Source organism: Mauremys reevesii, linkage group 6, assembly GCF_016161935.1.
Source record: "Mauremys reevesii isolate NIE-2019 linkage group 6, ASM1616193v1, whole genome shotgun sequence".
Classification (NCBI taxonomy): domain Eukaryota; kingdom Metazoa; phylum Chordata; order Testudines; family Geoemydidae; genus Mauremys; species Mauremys reevesii.
The window spans coordinates 129,279,131-129,295,449 of record NC_052628.1 but is presented as its reverse complement, the minus strand read 5'-3'; the positions used below and the strand labels follow the sequence as shown (position 1 = coordinate 129,295,449).

The following is a 16,319-nucleotide window of genomic DNA, read 5'->3' as shown; positions in this document are numbered from 1 at the left end:
CTTTTAATCCATTTAATGTGGGCCATGTTAAATGTATCTTTTTCCAGTTTTTTAATCAAAATATCATCTGGTACCAAGACAAATGCCTTTCAGAAGTTTAAGTATATTGCATCAACACTGTTACCTTTATCAACTGAAGTGTAATCTGATCAAGAGAGATAACAAGTTAGTTTGACAGAATCTATTTTCCATAAACCATGTTGATTGGCATTAATCACATTACCCTCATTTTGATTCTTTATTAATCAAGTCTTGTATCAGCTACTCCATTTTCTGGCCTGGGATTGATGTCATACTGACAGGCTCATCTCATTTACCGTTTTTAAATATTGGCACAGCATTAGCTTTCTTCCAGTCTTCTGGAACTTTCCCAATGCTCCAAAACTTATTGAAAATCAACATTAACAGTCCAGTGAGCTCCTCAGCCAGCTCTTTTAAAATTCTTGCATCTGAGTTATCTAGACCTGCTGATTTAAAAATGTCTAACTTTGGCAGTTGTTGTTTAACATCCTCCTAAGATACTAGTGAAATGAAGAGAGTGCTATCATATGATATGACTTCACCTGCTTCTTCCCCAGAAATACAGAACAGAAATACATATTGTATATGCAGGGCCGGCTCCAGGCACCAGCGAAGGAAGCAGGTGCCTGGGGCGGCCAATAGAAAGGGGCAGCACGTCCATCCGTTCTTGGAGCGGCACGTCCGGGTCTGCGGCAACTCCATCGCTCCGCTTCAGTCTTCAGCGGTGGGTCCTTCACTCCCTCTCTTCCTCTTCAGCGGCACTTTGGCAGCAGCTCAATCAGGTTTGTTTTTTTTTCCTGCTTGGGGCAGCAAAAAAGCTGGAGCCGGCCCTGTGTATATGTCTGTCTTTTCTGCATTATTATTGATTATTCTACCATTTTCATCTAGTAATGGACAAAAATGGACAAGAGCAAACTATCCCACTGCATAGAAAAGATAGGAAACATGGCAAGAGACCACCCTGGCTTAACCAGGAGATCTTCAATGATCTAACTCAGTCAAATTACAAAGGATGAATAATAAACAAATAACACAAGTATGTAGGGTCAAAATTAGAAAAGCCAATGCACAAAACGAGATCAAACTAGTTAGGGACATAAAAGGAAACAAGGAAACATTCTACAAATACATTAGAAGCAAGAGGAAGACCAAGGACAGAGTAGGCCTGTTACTCGATGAGGGAGGAAAGACAATAAAAGAAAATGTGGAAATGGTAGAGGTGTTTAATGACTTCTTTGTTTCGGTTTTCACCAAGAAGGTTGGTGGCGATTGGACGTCTAACATAGTGAATGCCAGTGAAAATGAGGTAGGTCTAAAATAGGGAAAAAACAAGTAAAAAATTACTTAGACAAGTTAGATGTCTTCAAATCACCAGGGCTTGGTAAAATGCGTCCTAGAATACTTAAGGAGTTGACTGAGGAGATATCTGAGCCATTAGCAATTACCTTTGAAAAGTCATGGAAGACAGGAGAGATTCCAGAAGACTGGAAAAGGGCAAATATAGTGCCCATCTATAAAAAGGGAAATAAGGACAACCCGGGGAATTACAGACAAGTCAGCTTAACTTCTGTACCCGGAAAGATAATGGAGCAAATAATTAAGCAATCAGTTTGCAAACACCTAGAAGATAATAAGGTGATAAATAACAGTCAGCATGGATTTGTCAAGAACAAATCGTGTCAAACCAACCTGATAGCTTTCTTTGACAGGGTAACAGGATGGGGGGAAGCGGTAGATATGGTATATCTTGACTTTAGTAAGCCTTTTGATACTGTCTCGCATGACTTTCTCATAAACAAACTAGGGAAATACAACCTAGATGGAGCTAATATAAGGTGGGTGCATAACTGGTTGAAAAATCATTCCCACAGAGTAGTTATCAGTGGTTCACAGTCATGCTGGAAGGGCATAATGAGTGGGGTCCCTCAGCGATTGGTTCTGTTCAATATCTTAATCAATGATTTAGATAATGGCATAGAGAGTACACTTATAAAGTTTGTGGACGATACCAAGCTGGGAGGGGCTGCAAGTATTCTGGAGGATAGGATTAAAACTCAAAATGATCTGGACAAACTGGAGAAATGGTCTGAAGTAAATAGGATACAATTCAATAAGGACAAATGCAAAGTGCTCCACGTAGGAAGGAACAATCAGTTGCACACGTACAAAATGGGAAATGACTGCTTAGGAAGGAGTACTGTGGAAAGGGATCTGGGAGTCATAGTGGATCACAAGCTAAACTTGAGTCAACAGTGTAACGCTGTTGCAAAAAAGCAAACATCATTCTGGGATGTATTAGCAGAAGTGTTGTAAACAAGACACGAGAAGTAATTCTTCCATTCTACTCTGTGCTGATTAGGTCTCAAGTGGAGTTTTGGCTCCAGTTCTGGGTGCCACATTTTAGGAAAGATGTGGACAAATTGGAGAAAGGTCTAGAAAACATGACCTATAAGGGAAGATTGAAAAAATTGGGTTTGTTTAGTCTGGAGAAGAGAAGACTGAGGGGGGACATGATAACAGTTTTCAAGTACATACAAGATTGTGACAAGAAGGAGGAAGAAAAATTGTTCTTCTGAACCTCTGAGGGTAGGACAAGAAGCAATGGGCTTGAATTTCAGCAAGGGCGGTTTAGGTTGGACATTAGGAAAAACTTCCTGTCAGGATGGTATGGTTAAGCACTGGAATAAATTGCTTAGGGAGGTTGTGGAATCTTCATCATTGGGGATTTTTAAGAGCAGGTTGGACAAACACCTGTCAGGGATGGTCTAGATTATACTTAGTCCTGCCTTGAGTGCAGGGGACTGGACTAGATGACCTCTCAAGGTCCCTTCCAGTTCTATGATTCTATAAAAACCATTGTCGGGATTCTTTTTGTTCCTAATATACTATAAAAAACTCCTTCCTGTCCTTAACTCTGCTGGCCACAGAGTTCTCTTTGTATCCCTTTGCTTCCTTTATCAATATTCTAGAATATATATATTTTTATAACTGCCTTCACTTCCCTTCTAACCCAGTTTTTTAACCCAATACGGCAGTGGTCTCTACATTTACCTTGTGCACCCCCACTTACCCCTGTCTGCAACTCCCACACTGCCCCTCAGAGCCAGGGCCAGGGGTAAGGGAGCCGAGGCTGGGGCCATAGCTGTGGGCGGGGGTGGGAGCGGAGCCTCGGCGAGGGGCCTTGGCTGGCAGCCGGTGCCCCAGGCGTGGGGCCAGCAGCCGGATTCCCAGGCACAGAGCCAGCAGCCAGGGCAGGCGCTAGGAGCGGAGAGGGGTGGCGCTACCACTAGGTTTTAATAATAAATGAGCAATTCCAATGTCTGTTGTTTGCTCCCCCGGCTCGCAGCGCTGCTGTCTAGGCTATTCCAGCATTTGTTCTCTTCGTGCCTTTGGTTCCTTGATTAATTTTATTCTCAATATCTCAATTTTGTGCTGAGTGCTCAGATCTTCCCTCTTTTCACCCTTCCCTATTGCTCCCTCCTGGCCACTCGGGCCAGCCTGTCCCCAAGGAGTCTGGCCCCCTTCTACTGCGGTGGACATTGACAGAGACCAGCTCTGTAGCCCAGCAGTTAGAATCAACTGAGCAGGGACTTGAACCAGGGTCTCCCACACACCCGGTGAGTGCTCTAATCACAGGGCTACTGCCTATTCTGGGAGTGGCTGTTTCCCTCTTCCCAGGGTAATTTTTGTTGAATTGATACATTCCCATGAAACATTTTGGTTCCAAGAAAACAGCATTTTTCCACTGGAAAAGAGTGTCATGAGGATTTTTCAGCCAGCTCTGATGGCCAGGACCCTGCAGTCTGAACCCACTCAGAATGCCTCCGCGACAGGACGCACCTACCCTGCAGCAGCCTCGTTCTCTGTCACAACCAAACTGCCCTTTACTGGGCACATCCCCAGTCGTGCCTGCCTTCTCTCAGTGAACAATCGCAGACACCACAGCAGAAGAGGGAGCTTTCTACCGCCACGTACAGATGATACAACATTAGGATCAACATAAATTATTATTTGTACTGCTGTAGTGCCTAGGGGTCCCAGTCGTGCCCCAGGACCCCACCGTGCAGAACAAAAAAGATTGTCTTAGTCTGGCCACTCTTTGGGGCAGAGACTGAGACCCCAGCTGGGAGCAGACAGACTGGGGCAGAAGTGAACAATGAGGTAAATACGTGTCCTTCACTCGGGAACTGTCCCATACATCAGGATAACTTTTTACAACGTGCTCCTGGGTTATTCCACTTGTGATCTCTCTTCCATTCACCCTGCACCTGGAGGGATAACCTCTTGCCCAGTTCCTTACTTAACTGTGATGCTGATGTCATGTCACCTAGAAGGACTGTCAACTTCCCTCTCACATTCTCTGCCGCCCCACTCAGACCTGCTGCTCCTTCTGCCTTCCTGTGCTTTTCATGACTCCAACGAGCATCACTCTACACACCTCAGACTAGATTCTCTAATGTTTACCCGTAATCAGTAAGCCCATAGTCTGAAAACTCTGCCCGATGGCCATGGTTCAAAGCACTTAAACGTGTTTAAAGTTCAGTATGTGATCAGCTTAGTGGGCGTTAACCCCATGCTCACTGTTTGCTGACTCGGGGCTGTGTTCCCTCTGAAATCAGCAGGACGAATTGTGGAGTTACCGCACTACTCAACAGGAACAAGCATGGCAGAACCTAGACCCCCGCGACAATACACTTGCCTCAATGGCAGTGTCTAGAGTGAACACAAAGGGGCCCTTGAAGGCTGAAATGTTCCTGGTGATGCAGTGAGACAATGGCAGCATGTGAAGCCATGCAGGAGAAACTGGATGAAGAGGCAGCTGTAGAATGACGACAGACTGAGGCTGCGGATGGAACTACACACACCTGGGGCCTGCAATGTACCAGGCAATGAAGATAGCAAGCCAGGCCCTGCTCTTAAGACAAATCATGGAGGGTTTGCAAGCCGCTTTTAGGAAAGAGTCCAGGATCAGTCAGGCCCAGCAGTGTGGCACTAGCTTGCCCCAGTCACAGGTACACAGTAGAGTGTAGTGGGGCAATGCCCCCCACACCTTCCCCATACCCCATGTCTGCTGGACTGGCTGCAAGGGCTGGTCACCACAGAACTCCGCTCTATGAACCTGCACACTGTTGCCTTCCCTGAATCCCAGTTTGCCATTAAACGGGCCTGCATTTTTATCGATCATGTACAAGCGAGTGCCCACCTGCCATGCTACCGTGAATGTCACGTGGGAGAGGTACATGCCAGAACCTATGATCATTCCTATTCCCTCCTGCAGCCCCGCCTCACGCATTACTCCACACACTAGAACCTCGATTTGATGAACAACAGTCTTACGAACAACCAGTTATACAAACCATTGTTCCCCATGGGGGAAAAATAATCAAAATAGGAGTTCTACTGTATCAGGAAGCTAGTGAGTCAAATCAGTCAGCCTGCAGTAGAACCCCCGTTTTACACGCTAACTGGTGATTGTGCAATTAATACAATCAAAAAGTTTATAAAACGGATCATCTCCAGAGAACAGAAGGTGCAACATGACACTTTCTTCTTGTCCTTCAGACCTCAGCAAAGCGATTTCCAATGCATTGGAGGCACTGGAATGTGAAAGGATGTTGACTTGTTCTTCAGTGACAACACTTTTGTTATGTGATTACTGTATTTTCTCTCAGGAAAAATGGCTTGTAGACAGGTTGTTTGTAAAATTGGTGTTTGTAAAACTGAGATTCCACTGTACATTCTTATGCACTGCACTGGAGACCAAGCAATGTATTCCTATTGCAGTTCCTGCAGTGGCAAAGTACTGGTAGAGGGTCTCCTGCATCACATTAGCGTGGACTCGTGTAGTGCACCTGTCTCTGCAGAATCTCCATTTTCATTTACAGAGGTACGTTTCTAGCCCTCGTGCCTGCAGAGATGAGCTTCCAAATGCGGACCAAGGCCTTGGCTACACTGGCGCTTTACAGCGCTGCAACTTTCTCGCTCAGGGGTGTGAAAAAACACCCCCCTGAGCGCAGCAAGTTACAGCGCTGCAAAGCGCCAGTGTAAGCAGTGCCCCAGCGCTGTAAGCTAATCCCCATGGGGAGGTGGAGTATCTGCAGTGCTGGGAGAGCTCTCTTCCAGCCATACCCCAAGTGTAAGCCATGCAGCAACATCTGCCAGAGTCTGCAGAGAGCCTGGAACAGTGACTCAAAAGGGCAAACTTCCAGTCCCTATTCACCTCATTGCATTGCCCGTTCTAAAGCCGAGGGATGACACTTCAGTGTTAACATTAACGATTCTATTGCTGATCGTGTTAGTGGATGGAAGGGGAGCAACAGGAACACCTAGCTTTTGTACAGCACTTTTTGCCCATAGATCTCAAAGAGCTTCACAAAGGAGGTCAGTATCATTACTCCTATTTCCCAGACACAGAAATGGACACAGCGAGAGGAAGTGACAGGGTGGGAGCGAAACCCGGGAGAAGTGGGAGTTGCTGCCGGGAAGGAGGAAATGTGGGGGAAAGAAAGGAGGAGATGCAGAGCGAGAAGGGGCAGAGAAAGGAGGGCAGGCTATGCAGAAGGTTAAAGAGCAGCAGTAGCAGGGCTTAAAGGGAGCCTAAATTCTCTCAGCATGATGCTGAATGTGACAATAAGGGACTGAATAAACAGTTAACATGAGAGGGCAGATTCTCCCTATGTTCTGTGTGTAACCTCCCCTTGACAGCAGTGGGGATCCACTGTGGATTGAGGGGACTATGAGGTTCTGAATTGATATCCCAACTCATGGACTATAAACAAATATGGAATCCAGCCCTGTAGTTCCTACAGGCTTGACAGCCCAGAGTTACGCCATCGAAATACCGAACAGCATGTGCTCAGCAGGCAAATATTTTCTTAAAAGTAGGCAAACTACTAAGTCCTTACTAAGACCTGGACCCTGCAAACGCTTATGCATGTGAGTTGCTTTCTTTTACACACCTGCGCAATTCCCATGAACTTACAGGGCTACTCCTGTGTGTACATGTTTGCAGGATCAGGGTCCAAGTCCGTTGTGCCATCTCCAAGAAAGCTTGATACAGAGTCGGTGGAATAGTCACCATCTCCTTGGAGTCAGGCTCCGAGGAGCTGGGATCAGCAGGAGTGCTTCTGCCCAGGGACACTCAGTGGCAGTGGTGGCCTGTTTCCACTCTGCAGCAGCTGCTGTTCTAGGCAGTGCGGCAGGAAGAACAATGAATGATCACCTAACTAAGTCAGTGGGACAGCACACATACCGCAGTACACATACCGTAGGTTCTTTGGGATCTGGATCTTGTGAGCATGAGTTCTACGGACAGAGACAGGGCTGGGAGGGTTTTTAAACAGGATGCAAACGTATGGACCAATTCTGCCATCCTTACACAGAATAAGGGCTCTGAGTGATCCCACTGAATTCAATGGGACTGCTAGCATAATAAGAAACTACTCAATGTCACTAAAGTATCAGAGGGGTAGCTGTGTTAGTCTGGATCTGTAAAAGCAGCAAAGAGTCCTGTGGCACCTTATAGACTATAGAATGTCACTAAAGTTAGCAGGCTCTGGCCCTCCGTCTAAGCTGGCACTTTACCCATCACAGCAGAAAAGAGCTGGTTCAGAAACACTGCTCTTTAGCAGACCTCTGCTCCAGTTCCAGATTTTGCTTGGCTTCACCTGCTATTGTATTCACAGGAGCACTGAGAAACTGGAGTAAGACCTTGTGTAACCACATGAATGGCCTGCATTTTTCAGAGGAGCAATTACATTGCTTAGGTATTAAATTTCTCACATAAGTCATTAAATGAAATAAAAAGAACACACAAAGTCATGAATTCAGACCACATAAACTATAGTTTCAGGAGATGGACAGGGAGTTTAGCAGATTAAAGAAGTAAATACTGATAGATCCACCCAAAAGATATAAAGCTTTTTGCCACTGTTACTCAGAATTAGCCATTTAGAGGTCATTTAAAATCTACTTACATCAGGGTCTAGCTCTTCCAGTTCATTCTCCAGTGTCCTGAGCTCTTCTTCTGTCAATGCACTAAGGATCTTATCCTCATCCAGATCACGGTATTTCTCCAATTCCTGTCTGTACGACATTTTAGAGAAATCTCAGTTTTTAAATTCTCACGTTTTATGCTGAAGGGTGATCTATAATAAAAAAAAAAGGCAAAGTGAAAACTGAGCTCTCACCACTACTGCTATTAGAATGCAAGATAGTCTTCAAATGTGTAACAGCAGATGTATCAGAAGCAAGTAGAAGGGCAGCATGAGCTCACATTCTGAGTCCTAGTCCCACAGTGAGGCTGCGGGGAAGTACTTAGCACTCTGAGCAGTACTAGAAATTTACTCCTGTTAAGGTGAACATCAGCACTGACTGAGCAGAGAAGAATATAGTGACCACATTTTACCTTGGTCCATATTTTTTTCCTGGAGGGATAATAAATCACTACTTTCACCAAAACAAAAACTCCCCATGGGATCTAATTCTGGTAACGTTACTCAAACTGAATAATACTTTCCTCTGTGGCTAGCCCTACTGAAAAGCAAAGCTCTAGATCAGCAGGGTGGCGGAATCTGGTGGTCTGTGCATTTCTGCACACGTTCAGAATCTGAAAATCTGGACTAAGGCCATGAGTCTCAGAAGTGCAGCAGTTTTCCTTTTAAATTAACTTTCTAAATGGGAGGTGAAGAGAGAAGTCTGGAAGAATCAGGAAGCAGATACACAGCATATGTAACTCAGGGGCTCATCGAAGTTCAGTAAGCTTTGCTGAAATGATGCATGCCATCATGATGTATTTATCTGCATATATGAACTGACTGGTTAATGTAGTTCTACACTTTAATATTATTTACCTCTGAGAAGGTACACAATGGAAACTTACTAACTGACCATATGATTTGTCAATCAATTATGAGCAAGACTTTTCCTCATGTACTTAATATAAAATAATGACACATATATAGAGAGAGGAGATGCTATCACCTCTCAGTGCAGTAATTGATACATTTAAATGGAATTTAAAAAATAGCCAATAATGGAGACTTAGCTGTTAAGATTTAGTTCTTTTAAAACTCTAGATATTTAAAAATGTATTATAACAACCTGAAATAATAGCTAACACATACACGTATATGCACCCAGGCATACCTAAAAATATATTTACTTATATTTTTCACCTGGAAAGTTTGCTTTCGATACATAAAGTTTTCAAAGCACTTCAGTCCCTTCCTGTAGGTCCCATGGAAATTAGATGGCTTTAAAAACATTGCAAACATCACTTATCCTATCAATATCAAGGGGCGGGGAGGGGGGAATCTTCTCTTGCCATTGTCTTCTGTAGCATCTGGAAGAGGATGACGTATGAGCCCATATGTTTCAAATACTGCTTCCTTTTCATTAAACTGGAATTTTTCCCTGTCTCCATCAATGACCATTTTACCTTTTTGATTTTAGCTTCTTCACTTTCTCTGAGTTCGTTTGTGCTTCACAGTCCTAGCCAGACTTCTCTAGCTTTTCCCAAACCAGTCCAAAGCAAATTATGCACTTTTAGGATATATTTTACCTCCCCACTACATCTTCATTAACTAAGAACTTCCTGCATCACAACTGCTATTCTAATTAGAAAAAGAATCTTTACACTGGTCACAAAAGCGAACATTAAACATACAACATTTGACAGTATGGTGTTAAGTTTAAGGCAGTCAGCTGGTCAAATACTTTGCTTCCCACGTTTGTGATCATAATTCAGATATAACATCCATTTCCTTTGCTCGAAGTCTGTGTGCCCTGTGCCACTGCGGAATCGCACCCTTTACACAATCTCATTTAAAAGCAGTCACAATTTTCCAGGCATGACAACATCAGCTCAGGCTTGATACAGTAGGGATGAGCCACTAGCAGGACTCGTCTGTTTTAAATTGCTAAACTGGGGCCAGGCATATCGAGGGCAGGAATAATATTACCCGGGAGTCCGGAGAAGGAAGCACAAATTGTATTTGCATTTTCCGGATCTGGCACTTGGACAAACGGAACAGCTTTGGATTCCAATACTCCTAATCACCAATGTAGCTTAAGTAGATTTGCAGTGTCAAACAATTGATATACTAGTGCTCAGACATCTCTCACCCAGGCGAGTACTGCTGAGCAGGGAGGGTGGAAGGGTGTCTGTCATTCATGCAAGGCCCTTGTTCCCAACCCCTGACTGGTTAGCCTTCTGGGCCAGCTGCAAAGCAGACCCTCTCTACTGGGTTTCAGAGAAAGGGATAGGCTTTGGGGGTGACTGAATGGGAGGAGATTCTCATTGTTATTTTAATGTTAATGTCTAGTTTGGATGGTCCTAATGTGGCAGGCTGGGCCCAATTCTGCAAAGTATCAAAGGAATCCATTTTGAAGCACTTGGAGGAGAGGAAGGTGATCAGGAACAGTCAGCATGGATTCACCAAGGGCAAGTCATGCCTGACAAACCTTATTGCCTTCTATGATGAGATAACTGGCTCTGTGGATATGGGGAAAGTGGTGGATGTGATATATCTTGACTTTATCAAAGCTTTTGATATAGTCTCCAACAGTATTCTTGCCAGCAAGTTAAAGAAGTATGGATTGGATGAATGGACTCTGCGGTGGATAGAAAGCTGGCTAGATTCTCAGGCTCAATGGGTAGTGATCAATGGCTCGATGTCTAGTTGGCAGCCGGTATCAAGCGGAGTTGCCCCACGGATCGGTCCTGGGGCCGGTTTTGTTCAACATCTTTATTAATGATCTGGATGAGGGGATGAATTGCACCCTCAGCAAGTTCGCAGGTGACACTAAGATGGGGGGAGAGGTAGGTACGCTGGAAGGTAGGGATAGGGTCCAGAGTGTCCTAGACAAATTGGAGGATTGGGGCAAAAGAAATCTGATGAGGGTTCAACAAGGACAAGTGCAGAGTCCTGCACTTAGGAAGGAAGAATCCCATGCACTGCTACAGACTAGGGACTGAATGGCTGGGCAGCAGTTCTGCAGAAAAGGACCTAGGGGTTACGGTGGACGTAAAGCTGAATATGAGTCAACAGTGTGCCCTTGTTGCCAAGAAGGCCAACGGCATATTGAGCTGTATTAGTAGGAGCATTGCCAGCAGATTGAGGGAAGTGATTATTCCCCTTTATTTGACACTGGTGAGGCCACACCTGGAGTACTGCGTTCAGTTTTGGTCCTCCCACTACAGAAAGGATGTGCATAAACTGGAGAGAGTCCAGCAGAGGGCAACGAAAATGATTAGGGGACTGGGGCACATGACTTACGAGGAGAGGCTAAAGGACCTGGGGTTATTTAGTCTGCAGAAGAGAAGAGTGAGGGGGGATTTGATAGCAGCCTTCAACTACCTGAAGTGGGGTTCCAAAGAGGATGGAGCTCAGCTGTTCTCAGTGGTGGAAGATGACAGGAGCAGCAACAATGGTCTCAAGTTGCAGTGGGGGAGGTTTAGGTTGGATATTAGGAAAAACTTTTTTTACTAGGAGGGTGGTGAAGCACTGGAATGCAGGCGCGGCTCCAGGCCCCACCACGCCAAGCGCATCCTTGGGGCGGCATGCTGCGGGGGGCGCTCTGCCAGTCGCCGGGAGGGTGGCAAGCGGCTCCGGTGGACCTCCCGCAGGCATGCCTGAGGAGGGTCTGCTGGTCCCGCGGCTTCGGTGGAATCTCAGGTCCACCGGAGCCCACCGGACCGGTGACTGGCAGAGCACCCCCCACAGTGTGCCGCCGTGCTTGGGGCGGCGAAATGGCTATAGCCGCCCCTGCTGGAATGGGTTCCCTAGGGAGGTGGTGGAATCTCCATCCTTAGAGGTCTTTAAGGCCTGGCTTGAAAGAGTCCTGGTTGGGATGATTTAGTGGGTGTTGGTCCTGCTTTGAGCAGGGGGTTGGACTAGATGACCTCCTGAGGTCTCTTCCAACCCTAATCTTCTATGATTCTATGAAAGTGCTGAGTCAATAGGAACTGAGGGCACTGTGCATGTCTCAGGGTTGGGTCCTGTTTTGTGCTGTGCCTATTTGAATGACTGTGAAAATAGAATAACCCAAGAGAAACAGACTGAATGAGCTCATTTGATATGCTGACATCCGCGTCATGGTTCAAAATCACTTCCTGTGCCTGCCGGCCTGCACTGACCCAGGGTGGCAATGCCTATGTTGGTTGCAACCTTAACTCTGATGTGATTCCTGTCTCCACAACAAAAGGATGTGGCTCCACCCCTAGCACAAGACAGACAGAGACCAGCAAAGCAAGTGACTCTGCAGCAATCTAACCTTTAACTCACCCACGCTGAGAGGGAGACAAAGGCGGGGGAAGGGTTTGATTGCAGACAGCAGCCTGGGACGTTGCTGCTGGAAAGCGTGTCCCAGAGTTTGGTGTCAGACTCCTACTGGTCTCAAAAGCATCCGTGAGGGAGTGATCTGAGGCCTGCAGCACAGAGCAAAGTTTGCAGCTGTGACTGTCACGGACAGGTGTGAACACCAGAGCTGCTATCCTCAGAGGCCGAGCAATGCATGTGGAAGTCTCTCCCGGCCGATTGAGGTATTTGCTAGCGTAGTGGAATTGAAGGGCCAGTGTTTATGACCATAGAGAACACGCCCGAGGCACTAGCAGTATAACAGGGAAGTACGAGGTTTGGTTTGGTGATAGACCGCCTAAATGGAGCAAGATGGCCCCGTGCGAGAGCCAACAGCTTGTTCCTCAGGAAACCACATCTCCGACCCCTAGGACAAATGGCCAACACTGGCTAAGGTGATAGGGGATTGTGGGTGCCCAATGTGAGACATGCAGCAGGGGCCTTGTGGGGGGCTGGGGCACTTCTGTGTCCCCACAGTCCCTGTGGTTGGGTGGTTACCTGCTCCTGCCCTGAGGGGGTTTAAAAAGCAGCCCTGAAGAGGGCTGCAGCTCTACAAGCTGGGCTGATTGGGGAAGCAGCCGCAGCTGGGCCATGCCCCAATCAGGCCCAGCTGGCCTGTATAAAAAGCCTGTGAGGCAGGAGCCCAAACAGTCTCCCTCTGCCTGTAGAGGGAGAAGGGCCTGGCTGCAGGGAGCTAGAGACAGGGTATCTGAGTGGAGCAGGGCTGGGGAAAGGCTGAGGAGCTGGGGAGCTCCAGCCTGGAAAGCCCCAGGCTGCGGCCTAGCATCGGGCTAACAGGTACTGGGGGTTGCAGAGGCAGCCCAGGGGTAGGCCAAGGCAGCAGGTCCAAACCCCTTTGCCAGTGATGAGTGGCTGGTACTGCAGTCGGCCCCAGGGCACGGGGGTGAGACGATGACTGGCAGTAGCCTTAAACTGAGGCAAGGTGGGGATAGTGGGTGGGGGTTCCCTGGGGAGGGGGAGACCCTGAGAGACAGGGGTTACTGCCAGGGGGCAGCACCCCAGGTAAAAGGGGCACCGGGTCCTGGGAGGGACACGGGGGGCCAACAGCAAGCGGAAAGGCGGATCACCAGCCAGCAGAGGCCGCTCTGGACGCTAATTCCCTAGAACAGCAGCAGGAGGTGCCGCAGGGTGAGTCTGCTCGCTCACAGTCCCCAATTCAAGTTATTTATAATGACCTCCCTGTTTGTAGCACACAAAGGGTTCTCCACCCAAAGACAAGAGAGGTCCCTTTCCCTCGCTCTCCTTGTGAGAGGGGGTCAAAGGAGGAGAAAAGAGAAGCAAAGGTGCCTTGTCTCTTAAGCCGTCTGTCTGGGGCCAGCCCTGGGGGCTTCGTTCATCAGCTGCTCTGCTGTCTTCAGTTAGGGTCCATGGCCCACCTCCAGCCCCTCCTCTTGGGACACTGCTTTCCCACTGGGCCATGCAGCTTCAGGGCGGTGAGGCCTGGCTGACCAGTCTGTGGTCAGCCATCTCTGAGGTGGAGCAGTCTTCACCCTGTCCTCCTCCCCTTTCTGTGGCAGGTTCCCCTTTCCAAGCACCCCCCTCCTCGTTAATGTGGAACAAGCCCGGAGGAGCTGGTCAGTCTACTCTCCACCAGAGCCAGTGCGATTTCCCAACAGTGCAAGGCACCCACCTTCTGCGAATCTCCCCTTTGCAGCCCCTGGTCCCCATTCCTCTCTCGCACTAAGCCACCAGCCAGGGCACTGACAGAGTCAGCCCAAACGGCACCTGGTCCCATGGGCATCCAGCGAGGAGCCCGCTAACTTCACTCACATGTAGGGTGACCAGATGAGAGAGAGAAAATATCGGGACACATGGGGGTCTGCTGGCGGAGCAAAATAAATAAATAAATTGCGTCCCAACCAAAGATCGGTCGGGACGCAGGACAAACACTTAAATATTGGAACGGTCCCGATTTTATCAGGACATCTGGTCACCCTACTCACATGTTTTAATCACAAAAAGAATTAACCACACTAGTGCCATACTATGGATGTGGCTGTAAATGCACAAATGTCAGGAAATTCAAACATACTCCTCCCCCAATGACCTCTCACATAACAAACACCAGAGAATTTTACTCAGTGATTCCTGTATCAAATTGATAATTTCTGTTTGAGCTAGAGCACTTCTTTGATAAAGAGACTTCAGCTGGATTTAATGACTCCAAGTGATGGAGAATCTCCCATGCCCTTCTGTGAGCTGTTCCACTGGTTAATTACCGTCAGTTAAACAGTTGCACCTTATTTCCAGTCTGAATCGGAGTAGCTTCAATTTCCAGCCATTCCATCTTGCTCTGCCTTTGCAATGTATTCTGAAGTGTAGCCAAGCTCAGGCAGTTATTGGAACCCTAACTCTGAATTCCCAGAGACTGTTGGGCCTTTGAAATCTCAGCTATAACCCAACATTGATTAAATATTTTACATTTAAATCCCTTGGTTGGTTTTGTGTTTAAGAATTGTTTTTGATCACACACAAGAGCACACAGTCATATACATTTAAACACAAAATGACCCTCAGAACTATGAATGATTTATAGCCCTTGAAGACGCTTCATTATAGTACTGACAATTTTCTCTCATGCTTGGTAACCAGCACCGTTCATTTTCACTCCTTGGTGGTCTCACGCTGTACATCACTTACAGAACAGCAGCACATATACCATTCAGAGGTCATCTGGACTCTAGTTACACGAAAGTGCTAAGAGGAAACGAAGAGTTGTGATCTTGAGACTGTAAACACCTCCTCTTAGCAGGCTTCTTTCTGCTCCTGTGTAATTGATCAATCACACCTGATCTTAGCCTAGATCGGGTACTCATACAGCTGTCCCCTTGATAAAGCTTATTGTCAACCCAAGCTGCCATGCAGATTTCAGTGTTTGCTGTGGTAAAGAAGGTGACATGAACCAGGAGAAGCACAGATATCCATAGGACAAATGAGAGCTGTTATGGTCACCCTATACCTCAGTTTCCCCATCTGTAAAATGGGGATAAAGATTCTGACCTTTGTAAAGCATTTTGCAATGTGCTGATGAGCCAAGCTATGTAAGTGCTAGGTATTATTATTGCCAGAGCCATGGCAATCACTGATTACATACTAAAGCAACAGGTAAACAGATCAGAGCAGTGTGAGCTACAACTCCAGACTGGAAATACAGGGATACAAATAAATGCTTGCCTGACAAAAGCCAAAAATCTACAGGAAAATATCTCCCAGGTTTACAGGTGGAGAAGCAAACGAGGGAGCTTTTTCCCTAATGTGACACCAGTTGACTAAGTCCTTATAAGTAAAAGCATCGATGATGACAGGACAAGCTGCCAACTTTCAGAGAGAAGTGCAGCAAAATGCTCTACGTTCTAAATCCAGCCTTGTTTTTAAATTTCACTAGGGGGTTGTGCAAGGCTTGCTCTGGATTGCCCTAGCTCTAGGACCATCCCTCATGGGAGTGTGCAGTGGTTTGGTTTATATGATCCTTTTGCAGGAGTTAAGTAAAATCTGAGTCATAAGTTAGAACCATTATTTTTAAATTATATAAACTTCACATAAATCACCCTCTTTGCAGCTGTTGCAAACATTTTTGCTTTTTCTTTGGCCCGTAGTATGATTTGCGAGATAAACAAGAGATACATCGGATACACAGTAGGTACCCAATCATTAAAAGTTAATGATAACCAAACATTCTGTGACTACATTTAGTGTTAATTGCATGGGCTGGGGCAGGTTATATCTAGGGCACAAACTGAGGGGGCAGGGGGTTACAGTGAAGAGACAGAGAGATTAGGGCCTTAAATGTTCTAATTTTGGACCCTGAGATCATGGATCCCAGGAAGCCTGATCTCTCACAGATCCCAATGACTTCTGTTAGAGTTGTGAGCACTCCGCATTTTGGGAACACCAGGACCTCGGTGTCTCAAGCAGAAG

General features: G+C 46.6%; 1 protein-coding gene across 3 annotated transcripts in view; it reads right to left on the bottom strand.

Annotated features, from left to right (window-relative positions):
* TMOD1 (tropomodulin 1) overlaps nt 1-16,319 on the bottom strand; it is an 84,955-nt gene that overhangs the window by 55,068 nt on the left and 13,568 nt on the right. For all 3 annotated transcript variants that reach the window (XM_039544482.1, XM_039544483.1, XM_039544481.1), the window contains exon 2: nt 7,998-8,168. In XM_039544482.1, the coding sequence (XP_039400416.1) occupies nt 7,998-8,117 (120 nt within the window). In that variant the 5' untranslated portion in view covers nt 8,118-8,168. The remainder of the gene's footprint in view (nt 1-7,997; nt 8,169-16,319) is intronic.